This window comes from Zosterops lateralis (genome assembly GCF_965231275.1).
Source record: "Zosterops lateralis genome assembly, chromosome: 23".
NCBI lineage: Eukaryota > Metazoa > Chordata > Aves > Passeriformes > Zosteropidae > Zosterops > Zosterops lateralis.
Window position 1 is genome coordinate 3,360,505 of NC_139783.1, and position 12,075 is coordinate 3,372,579.

General features: G+C 53.2%; 1 protein-coding gene across 1 annotated transcript; it reads right to left on the minus strand.

The window, feature by feature from the left end:
* Positions 1 to 3,494: 3,494 nt before the first annotated feature.
* LOC310918475 (olfactory receptor 14J1-like) lies at positions 3,495 to 4,427 on the minus strand (the record flags this gene model as incomplete). The annotated part of the gene is made up of 1 exon (XM_083877332.1): positions 3,495 to 4,427. One exon carries the CDS (start codon positions 4,425 to 4,427, stop codon positions 3,495 to 3,497), a length of 933 nt encoding a protein of 310 aa, XP_083733458.1.
* Positions 4,428 to 12,075: the final 7,648 nt, after the last annotated feature.

Consider the following 12,075-nt stretch of genomic DNA (forward strand, 5'->3'; position numbering starts at 1 on the left):
ATGGGTTTGGGTTAGGACTGGGGAGGTAGGGTGGGGTCTGGAATGAGACAGCCAAAGGCTGGGGATGATGAAAGGAAAAGGAACCGATTACTGAGGGAGATTTTGGATATTTCACATTCCATGGAGTATCCTATGTTTCTGATGCATTTGTAGAGCACTCCCCAGCTCTTGGGGGTTTCCTGAGAGCAGCTCCCTGCAGCCCCATTGCCAGGGGTGGTTGCCTTGGGCACCAGCTCAGAGCTGCAGCCACAGTCCCTTGCCTCGGTGCTGGAGAGCAGAGAAATGATGAATGGCCCCAGACATCTCCAGGGTGTGTTTGGGGCCAGGGTTAATTCTGTGTAGGTGGGGCGGTCACTGCCCCAGCCCCAGCCACTGCAGCCTCTGCTCCAGCCCCAAAGGGGCTGCCAAGCCCCTGGCACCCCAAAAACCCCACCTGTGAGAGGGGCCAGAGCAGGTGAGGCTGTGACACGAGTGTGACACTGACAATGTCTCATGGCCCCAGAGCTCCCAGCAGCTGAGATGGTGCTGGATCCAAGGGGGACTGTGGATCTCCCCTCTCTCTCTCTTCTCCTGACTTCCTGTTCTCAAAATCTGGAGAAATGTAAGTAGGACAGGTCAGAGTTTGCTCAGTCAGTGCTTTGTGAAATGATTTACTGGACTTCCATGGTGCTTTAAGATTTCCCATGTAGCTCATTCTCTGAAATATGCAGGTTAAAGTTTGTTCTCCACCCTGGTGAGAAGTCTGTTGTTTTCTCCCATGTGCCCCCTGAGGGGATCGAGGTACCTCAAGTCCCTTTCCAACAGCGGCCGAGCCAGCTTGGGGCACAGCAGCAGGAACTGCAGTGCTGAGCAAGGCCTGGCTTGGCTGGAGGGAGCAGAAAGGCCAAGCCCTGAGCCCAGGCCTGGCACAGCAGGGCCTGTCCCTCCCGGGTGCCTCGGGGCTCTTTGTGGGCCAGTGGGATGGCAGGGGCAGCAAGGACAAATGTCATCAAACTGCAAGCCCTGCCAGCCTCCTCAGGGAGGGGCCAGGGAGGAGCAAAGTGCAGGCCCTGAAAGGAAAGTTCCTCCTGTGGGGCCTCCAGAGGTGCTGCCAGAGCCCAGGGGACAAAGGCCTGGGTGCCTGTGGCCCTGCCAGCCCTGCCCAGCCCTTGGCCATGTGTCCTGCAGGCTGTGTCCCCTGTGCGTGCTGCTGCTGTGCCCTGGCCGGCTGCACACGCCCATCTCGCTGTTCCCCCCAGCATTTCCCAGCCCAGCATTTCTGTGCCCTCCCTGGGCTCCCTGCACCCAGCGCTGCCGGCTCCTGGCACACAGAGCCAGGCCAGGAGCCCACCCTGCCAAGGGCCTTTGGAGCAGCCTGGTGCCTGCCATGGCTCCTGACCTCAGCAGCTGCTCCTGGGATGCTTCCATGGAACCCGAGCACAGCAACGCTGCTGGGCATTGGCCCTGCTCAGGCTCACACACTGTCAGGGCACATTCCCTGCCTGGAGGATTCATGCCTGTCCCAAGCCCTGCACTTGTGGCTCCAGCATTGCTTTCCAACAAGAACAGGGGAAGGCAAACTGTGTGTAGCTCATGGTATTTTACAGTGTCTAAAACTGGCTAAGTCATTGGTCTTAGAGGTGAGATCCATTTGGAATGAATGGGATGGAGAAGTAGGACAACATGGAAAAGGGGAGCATAGAAATCCATGGCAGAAAACATCTTGGATTGTTTCTTTCCATTTTCATTTCACTTCTGGAAATCTGTTTCAATTTTCCCACAATCTACTTCACAGTCATGTCTGCCCTTTTCAAGATCCTTCCCTGGAGAATGAGGTCAAATTTCTGTCACAAGATGTGGCACCAACTGCGGCTTCTCTTGGCTTTCCACACCACAAGTGCAGCACAACTCTTGCAGCAAAGCAGATCAAATATTTGGAGAACCTTAGAACTTGTCCTTTTTTTTCCTGATGGGCTGAGGAGTTGTGCCATTGGTGAGGTTTTCATTGTTACTGTTCTACCCTAAGAAAACATGACAGGGTATCTGGAGTTGTTAGGGAATGCAGGCCTGGCTGAATGCAGAGAATGAATCTCCAGAGGCTGCAGCCAGGAGTGGAGAATTGTGTGATAATCATTCCAACATGCCCCCAGAAGATGGATGCCAAGGGAGAAGAAGAAGAACTCAGGGCACCGCCCTAAAATCTCCACCTTGTCCCATTGCATCTACATCCTAAAAACGCTAAACTACAAAATCTTCTACATGGTGATAACTACACTACTGTCTGTCATACATTTGTGACTTGCAATTCTTCTCTGTGTTTGATGTTTTTCACATGGACCAAAATCAAAGACTGTGTCTTCCTGGGCTCTGTGCCAGGCAAAACCCCACTGCACAGACCCCAGACTCTCTTTCTCGAGTCCCAGGCCTCTCTACTGAGGTCTGTGACCATCCAGAGTGCCCAGAGGGATGCCCTGGACTCCAACAGCTGACTCCAACAGAGGCCACACCAAAGCTGAGTGGTTTCCCTGCTGTGGCCCAGCCCTTCCTGGCCCCAGGGGCTGATGGCATTTGTGCTCCCTCAGGTTCATCTCCCCACACCAACAGCATGGGGGTGCTGAGGCCTGCTCTGGGCAGTGCAAACAGGGGCTCCTGAGGCAGTGCTGCCGTGTCTGTGCCTGCAAGGATGCGGCCCCTGTGTGAGCTGGGGGAGAGGCCAGGGCTGCCCAGGGGGGATGTTGTTGGCAGGGGCATGAGGACGCTCTGGGACGCTGCCCTGGGATGTCCAGCGCAGTGGGGATGGATCAGCCCCTGCTCTGCTGCTCCTGCCTGTCTCCCCCAGGGCCCTTGCAGAGCCCCAGCCCTGCTGTTTGCCCCTAGCCTGCCCAGGGCCAGCCTGGGGCTGCTCCCGGGGCTTTTCTGTGCTGAGCGTTGGCCTGGGCGTCTTCTGGAGAGAGCCTGGGCAAGGAGCCTGGAGCCCCCAGGCCCTGCCCCGAGGCGTCAGCGCTGCCCCAGCAGTGCCCATGGCCTGTCCCTGCTGCAGCCCCGGCACTGCCACCCCCAGCCCTGTGCCCGGCCCCGAGAGCCCTCAGGCCCTACAGCAACACCAGGGCCAGGAGGGCAGCGGGGCAGGGCCACGGCAGCAGCACTGGCAGCACCAAGGGCTGCTGCTCCTGGGCACAGCTGCTGTGCCAGCCCTGATCTGCCCCCAGCTCTGCACACAGACATTGCTGCTGCAGCTGCAGAGAAGGGAACAAAAGGGGCATCTCTGCTGAAAACTTGGCTGGGATATCCTTGAGTTCCTTTAAAGCCACCAAGAGTACAGCCCCTCGTTGACACAGTCTGTGGCCACAGGGATGGTCGAGAGAAATAAAATGAGAAATGGCACAAACAGTGACATTTCTTTCTGGTTAAGAATTATGAAGTAAAACAAACAAAGAGGAACTCCAAAATGAAATCAACAAGAATTATCAAAGAATACTTTTATTACAAATTAATTGCAGAAATAGGCCAGCAGTTTAATGTTTCTGAAACCATCCAGTCATCAGTTTCCACACTGCATCCTTAAGCTCCTGGTTCCTCAGGCTGTAGATGAGGGGGTTCAGGGCTGGAGACACCACCGAGTACAGAACTGACAGGGCCAGATCCAGGGATGGGAAGGAGTTGGAGGGCAACTTCAGATGAGCAAACAGGGCAGTGCTCACAAACAGGGAGACCACAGCCAGGTGAGGGAGGCAGGTGGAAAAGGCTTTGTGCCGTCCCTGCTCAGAGGGGATCCTCAGCACAGCCCTGAAGATCTGCACATAGGAGAAAACAATGAACACAAAACACCCAAGTGCTAAATAGGCACTAACTGCAATGAACCCAAGTTTCCTGAGGTTGGAGCGTGAACAGGAGAGCTTGAGGATCTGGGGGATTTCACAGAAGAACTGGCCCAGGGTATTGCCATGGCACAGGGGCAGGGAAAATGTATTGACTGTTTGCAAAAGAGCATTGAGAAAGGCACTGGCCCAGGCAGCTGCTGCCATGTGGGCACAAGCTCTGCTGCCCAGGAGGGTCCCGTAGTGCAGGGGTTTGCAGATGGACACGTAGCGGTTGTAGCACATGATGGTCAGGAGATAAAATTCTGCTGTGATAAAGAACAGAAAGAAAAAGAGCTGAGCAGCACATCCTGTGTAGGAGATGTCCCTGGTGTCCCAGAGGGAATTGTGCATGGCTTTGGGGACAGTGGTGCAGATGCAGCCCAGGTCACTGAGGGCCAGGTGGAGCAGGAAGAAGAACATGGGGCTGTGCAGGTGGTGGCCGCAGGCTGAGGCGCTGATGACGAGGCCGTTGGCCAGGAGGGCAGCCAGGGAGATGCCCAGGAAGAGGCAGAAGTGCAGGAGCTGCAGCTGCCTTGTGTCTGCCAATGGCAGCAGGAGGAAGTGGCTGATGGAGCTGCTGTTGGACATTTGTGGTGTCTTGGTATGGGGATCTGTAAAAAGAGTAATCATGGGATAGTTCAGTTTGGAGAGGACTTTCAATATCCCAGCACAGCTTGGTGGAACTTTCCCCCCACTGCCTGCCCAGGGCTCTGCTGCCTGGAGCTGTCCCAGCCTGCAGCTGCTTCCCTGTGCCCAGGGCTGGGCCCTGCCAGTGCTGCCAGAGCCCAGCCCAGCCCTGGGGGCTCAGCTCTGCCCTGCAGAGCCCTCCCAGCTCAGGCACTGCCCAGGGGCAGCTCTGGATCTGCAGGCTCTGATGGCAACCTCAGAGCAACCCTGAGGAGGCTGGAAAAGTGATTCTGGTGCTGCCTGCAAGGGGCCCTGTGCTGATGTCTGTCACTGCCTGGTTTAGTAGGATCTGAGAGAAAATAGTTTTATTTTTCTAACCCTGAACTGAGTGATGAATATATATGTGCAATTTCCAATCAAGGCTATCCAAAGTAGTAGATTAAAATGCAGGATTTCCCTGTTTTAGCAGCCCCTGCCTTGCTGTGCTCCTTGAATAACGTACTTGGAAATTTTCTGGAGTTATATATAATTCTGAGTACAGTCCTGAACACTGCAACATCCTCACTACACAAGGAGAACACTTCCAAGCCTTACCAGCTGTCTCCTTCCACCCAGATCTTGTCCCCCAGTGCTGGGAGCAGCTCCCAGGGCTGGCTGAGAGCTGTCCCTGGCAGGCAGCAGAGTCCCTGCCCCAGCACAGCGCCCTGGGCTGCAGGACCCTGCTCTGCAGGACAGCCCTGGGCACCCCTGGCTGCTCTACACAGGAGACAAGCAGAGAATGTACTCACAGAGTCTGTAGGCATTGGCATGTTCCAGCTTTAGGAGAGGACTGCAGGAGCTGCAGCTGCATTGTCCTGCAGCCAGAGGTTCCTGTGCCAAGGGCTGGGAGTGATTCTCCCCCAGGCACTTCTGAGCCCCTTCCCAGCCCTGAGTGATTGAAGCTCTCTGTGCCTGTGTGCTGTGCCCAGGGTGGCTGCAGGCAGTGCCCCAGCCCTGCTGGGCTGGGAGAAGAGCTGCTCATCAAGAGAAATGTGGTTTTAAGCTCTTCTTGGTTGCCAGGAGCTGCCTCTGTGCCAGGAGCCCAGCCCAGCTCAACAGCACAGACACAGCACAAGGACTTTAATGACCCTCTCGGGGCTTGTGCTGAGGCCCTGAACATCAGTCCCTGAGAGGGAGATAAAGAAACCACTTAAGAGCTCCAAGTCAGAATCCAGCTCCAAAGTTTTCTGAAGTTTCAATGGGTCCCACTGAGGGACAGGAGAGAGAAAGTGTCCCCAGGCCCCAGGCAGAACAGAGAACTGCAGGCAGTGGTGACAGGTTTTTCAAAAGACTTTGGGTTTTGCTTTTGCCTTGGAATCTCTAAGAGGTTTGTGCTATCCAGTTATCTGCTGTAATTAGTCCCTTGAGAGGGTTTGTCAGTAATGACACTCAGTGGGGCTCGTTAATGCTTCAAGATACTTTAGTTATTTTAAGGTACTTGGAGTTTCCCTTTTAAAACTGACTCTGTGAGAGGTTTGTGCAATCATGGCCCCAATTATCTACTTTAACAAGTCCCTTGGGATTCTGAGTCAGTAACAACACTCAGTGAGGCTCATTAGCACTTCACACTACTCAAAGTTTATTAAGGAACTACTTTTTGACACTGAGTCTGAGTGCTGTGTGTGATAGTTGGCCTCCAATTATCTGCTTTAATGAGTCCCTTGGGAGCTTTGCATTGACACTCAGTGGGGCTCATTAATGCTTTGAGATACTCAAGGTGTTTAAGGTACTTTGGATTTTCCCTCCCACACTGAATCTCTGAGAAGCTTTTGTGCAATCCTGGCCTCCAAGTCTCACCTCCAAGGACTCCATAAGGAGTCTGTGTTGGGGATGGACTTCAAGGGGAACCATTAATGCTTCCAGACACTTTGGGTATTTCTCCTGACTTTGACTCCTGGAAAGGTTTGTGCAATCTCCTCTCAGGCCCTGAGGTTCCAGGGCTCAACTCCAAATGCACCACGGGACTCATTAGGATCAAACAAGTGCTGACAAACCATGGCTGTGCCTTGATTTCCCTCTGTTCTGGTGCAGTTCATTAGGAAGTTTTCCTCCTGCAGTTATGGAGAAAAGTTTCCAAGAGCTTCAAAGAAATACATATTTCTATTTGAAAGGAGGTATTTTATTACTGTTCTCTTTAGAGAAGCGGTGACTGACGCATTCAGTGACTGATATTGATCCACAGTCTCTCCCAAGGAGGTCTGCCCTGCTCAGAGAAGCTGTGCCTTGAGCTCTGGCCCAGTGTGGACAACCTTGCTGTACATTTCCAAACCCCATCCTGTCTCTCCTCACTCACCTGGGACCTGCTTTGCTTGAAAAACTGGCGGCACTCAGCCAACATAGGGTTTTTCTTTTTTTATTTTTTTAAGCAATCTAAAACTCCTGAGTATCCCCAGTGAAAACAGACAATCTCCTCAAGTGTGTGCCAAGGCCAAGGTGTCACCAAGGAGGTTCCCCTTCCCCAAGGCAGAACCATGCAAGGAATGATTTAGACACACAGGAAGTTCTGCAAGAAACACAAATCCAGAGTTGGCTGAAGGCAGAATTAGACCAACTGCTGAAGGCCAGACAAGCTTTGAACTCCTTGCAGCTCCAAGCTGCAGGTGGGTTGTTGGGAGGTGTGTGAGTGAGCCCAGAGTGAGGGAAGGGAAATGCAGAGAGGCCTGGAAGTGCTTGTGTGCAGACAGGCAGTGGGGAAGGGCAGTGCAAGGCTGGCCTGGGCCAGGAGTGAGGGTGGATCATCATGCCCAGCTGGCCTGGGCCATGGCAAGGGGCTGTGGCCACGGGCACTGCCCTGAGCCCACTGCCTGGGCCCCTTGCTCAGGGCTGGTGTCAGTGCCCAGAGGCAGAGGGGATCCCTTGCTGGGGGCTGTGCCATGGCCACCTGCCCTGTGCCGCGCTGGCTGCTCAGGCGCCGCGGGACCAGCAGCAAACGCCACTGCCAGGGCCAAAGGCAGCTCAGGCAGACAGAAAGGGTCAGGGCTGGCCACTGTTTCCATGGCAGCCCTCCCTGGGACACCACACCTGGGTCACCTGGCCTGGCCATTGCCATGGAAACTCAGCTCATTTGGAATGCAATAGGGGATAAAGGTTTTAGTAGGGCCTGTCCCAAAAGGACAAAGTGTGGTGTTTTTAAACTAAAGGAAGGGAAGTTCAGATAAGGAGAGATAAGGAGGAATTTTTTGATGGTGAGGTTGGTGATCCACCAGGACAGGTTCCCAGGGAGGTGGACAATGTCCCATCCCTGGAAACATTCCAGTCCAGCTGGGACAGGGCTCTAAACAACCTGATCTGCTGAAAGATGTCCCTGCTCATGGCAGGGGTTTGGATGAGATGAGCACTGCAGAGCTCTTCCCATCCAAACCATTCCAGGACTGCACGGGGACAAGGGGCTGCTCACTGCCCTCCATCCACTCCCCTGACTCCTCCTTGTCTCTGCTGGAGCCCACATCCAGCAGCCAAAGGCAGCCCCTGCTCTGGCCTTTCCCCCCTGCCCCAGGGGCTGCCAGAGCCAGGGGGGCACAGGTGACCTTTAGGCTCTGCAGGGCTCAGGCCCAGCAGCTGTGCCAGAGTCAGGGCTGAGGTGACACTCTGTGGGCTGGGGCAGAGGCCAGGCAGAAATGAGCCCTGAAGCAGCAGCTCTGCAGTGGTGGCCACCAGGCCGGGTTGCCAAGGGAGGCTTCTGGCCATGGCCTGGAAGCAGCTGCTGCTGCCAAGGTGCCTTTGGTGCCTCAGGCTCTCCCTGGCACAGCTCCCAGCACGGCACTCTGCACTTGTGCCCGAGCCCTTCCCTGTCTTGGGGCTGGCCTGGGGCTTTTCCTGCAGCGGGATCTGCCCTGGGCCTGGCACAGGAAAGGCAGTTCCTGCTGGAGCAGGAGGCTCTGCCTGCAATGGCCTCAAAAAGCCCCAACAGGGTCCTGTTTTCTTAAAAATTGCTTCCTAGGTCTGTATGTTCTAATAATTGTTATAGCTCCTATATGTGGAGTAAATTACGCTCTTTTTTTATTGACTCTGTGGTGTAAATGAATCTTTCTGTCAAATCCAGATCTGAATCAGTCATAGCTATATTTATAAAATGTATCTAGTATTCCATTGTTTCTCCCGTAGGACAAAATTCATTTTGGTTGAATTCCACCTGCCCTATCTTTAACACATAAACTTTTGACAAAGTCTGGGGCTAGGATTGGATCCAGCCACTTTAAGTTTTTTTTCTTAGGTGGAATTTTAAAAGTCTAGGAATCTTGGAGGGGTTTGAGGATCCATAGTGGGTCATTTCTCCACCTCAGGATGCAGCAGGAGATTCTCCAATGAAGAAATGAAGCTTTTGCCTGAAGCTCCCACTGTGCCCAGGACAGGAAGCCCTGGGAGTGTCTGGGACATCGCGGCTCTTTGGCAGCCTGGGCACTCCTGGGGTGTCACCGTGGAGCCCCCGTGAGTGCCTGTGACAGATGGGTGCCTTTGCAGCCCAAGGTGCCCTGGGATGTGCCCATGGCATGGCTGGGACTGCCTCTGCCCACAGGGCTCTTGAGCATCCCAGCTCAGGCCTGGGGCCAGACTCCCTTGCCATGGCAACCATTTGCAGTCCCATGGCCAGGGCCAGGGGATGCCAGAAGGGATCCCAGAATGGGCTGAGTTGGGAGGGAGCCATCAGGATCCTGGAGTGCAACTGCTGGCCCTGCACAGGACAGCCCAACAATCCCAGCCTGGGCCTGGCAGCGCTGTCCAAAGGCTGCTGGAGCTCAGAGAGCCCTGGAGCTGTGAGCCTTCCCTGGGAGCCTGTTGAGCGGCCCAGCAGCCTCTGGGGGAAAAATCTTTTCCTGAGATCCAAGCCAAAGCTGCCCCGAGTCAGCTCCAGCCGTTCCCTGCAGTCCTGTCCCTGGGCCCCAGAGGGAAGAGGTTCCCACAGCCCCAGCCAGGGACCCGCTCCCAAGGCTGTTGCCAGGGCAGCCAGGGCTGGCACCAGCTGTGATGCTCGGTTTCCCCGGGCCGGGCTTTAGGAATGGGATTCCCCAATTTCCTGCTCCTGCTAAAACCGTGCCGCCCCTGGCTGCCCTCCAGCCTCCCACTGAAAGTAGAAAAGGCAAAGACCTCAGGCTGGGAGAAGAGGAATTTACTGGCAACAACAACAAGATAAGGAACAAACAGGAATAGAAACAATAGTGATAACAGAAGGGATAACACAAACTATACAGAGGGAAAACTACAAAAACACCTATTGGCTCTTCCCAGCTACGTGTTTTCTCCTGCCTTGAAAGGACACCCTTCTCCTTGGGGGAGAGAGAGGGAGTCCCTTTCCTGGCTGTGGCAATGACCTCATATGGGATCAAATAGAGTGAAGGGGCCATGGCCAGTCCCTGACATTCTTCAGTCTCACCTCTCAACATTGCCAGGGGCAGGGAAAGGGACAGGTGTCTTCCCAATGTGGCTCACAGTGAATGTGGGTCTCCAGGGTTCTGCCCAATGTGGGTCAATTATTGGAGGATGAGGTTGGAGACTCACTCCTCCTCTTCCCACAGTCGGGACACTCTCAGGGCTTCCCTTACCGGTGCTTCCGTTGGTGTCTTGTCAAGTTACAGCACTGGGTGAAGCTCTTCCCACACTGGGGACACTCGTAGGGCCTCTCCCCAGTGTGGATTCGCCGGTGGTTGACGAGGGTGGAGTTGTGCTTGAAGCCCTTCCTGCAGTCGGGGCAGTGGAAGGGCCTCTCATCAGTGTGAATGCGCTGGTGTGAGAGGAGATTGGAGCTCCTCTGAAACCTCTTCCCACACTGGGGACACTCGTAGGGCCTCTCCCCAGTGTGGATCCGCTGGTGTCTGATCAGGTGGGTCCTCCAGTTGAAGCTCTTCCCACACTCCAAGCACTTGTGGGGCTTCTCCCCATCATGAAGCTGCTCATGGACCAGCTCAGAGCCCCAGCTGAAGCTCTGTCCACCTTCTTGGAATTGGGTGGGTCTTTCCTCCTCAGAGCCCCCTGTGATGGGTTTGGAGCCCCTCCTCCTGCAGGATCTCTGGGGCTTTTCCTCCCCATTAGATTCCTGTGCTGTGGAGACACTCAAAACAGCCTCTTCCACAAGGTTTGGCTGTGGGGGTTTGTCCTTCCTGGTCTCCATCCTCAGCTTCTTGTCTGCGGGAGGAAGGACAAGTAAAAAATGGCATTTGCCTCCGTGCCACAGGGAAGGGGAAGGAAATCCCCTCAGTCCATCCCCAGCAGGACAGTGTTGGCAGTGGGGTTGTCCTGCAGCCGGGGGCCGTGTTGGGCTGGGAGATGGAGCAGGAGAGAGGGGGAAAGGGGCACTGACTTCCTCATCACCTGCCTGGCTGTCCCGGGGCATCTTCCTCTTCATTGCAGCCTAAACTAAAAAACTAAAAATTAAACTAAAAATGCAGTAGTAAAAAAACCCAAAACAACAGACAGAGTCAGAATACAACCTGACACCCAGTTAGTCAGGGTGTTCGTGGCTGCAGTCCTCCTGGAATGACAGATGTGGTTGTCTTGAAGCAATGATCCTTCGCAAGGGTGTAGTTTTCCTCTGAAGGTCCAGTGGTGGTGTAGATGGGTCTGGTCCTTCTCTGGGAATCCAGTGGAAACAGGCTGTTTCTGATGGGGGGGAATGTCTATTTATATCCAGGTAGAAATGCTTGGCTCCTCCCTGTGGGAGGAGCATCTCCCAATGGGATGATTTACTTTTATCAGTCATGCAGTGAGCATCAATGGCCCATTAGCAGAAGATAAGGCCCTGGACGGAGGATGGGTTGTGGAAGAGATAAAGAACACTGCCCCACCTGGTTTTAACAGCTGGGCCATTAACAGAAGATAATCCCTGGAGTTATGAGGGATGGGCCATGGAAGAGATAAAGAACACTGCCCCACCTGGTTTGAACAGATGGGAATGGAATACAAACTTTTGGTTCCATCTTGCATTGTAACCCAAGACTATTGGTCAAATGCATATTCATGAAGACTATACACATTTAAACATTCCTTTGTGTGCACATTTTCTGGCAATTCTCTAGCTTAGTTCGACCCCTGACCTCATCTTCCTAAATTATGTGCCATAATGCAGATGTGATTTTGAGACTTTTGTGTTTTATTTCCTCTCGAGGTCACCTGGTCTGTGGTTTGGCAGTTATTGATGGCCAAAGGGTCGGTGGTGGATTCCTCCTGGCTCTTTCTGTGTTACTTGCCTGGGTTTTTTTTCAATGTTATCTTATCATCCAGACATTTTAGCCAACGTTTTTCTTTCAATCAGCATTCGCCATTTCACTATTGTCAGTCAGTTACAGAAATACAGGCATCAGTCATTATTTCCCAACCATAGTCACTTCTGCAAAGATAGTTAGCAGATTTTAATTTTTTAATATTTAAATAATCTATTAAATTGTATATTTCTATTGTTGTTTATATTTGTATTTATATTTGTTTATGAATATTGTCTTTATACTATATATTTATAGTTTTATAATATACTCTATTTCAATATTTTGCAATACCATAAACTATAATACATTTATCACACTGGAATATGCAATCTCCACAGGGATTAGGGTATTAACTGCTAAAGGGTGACAAATTA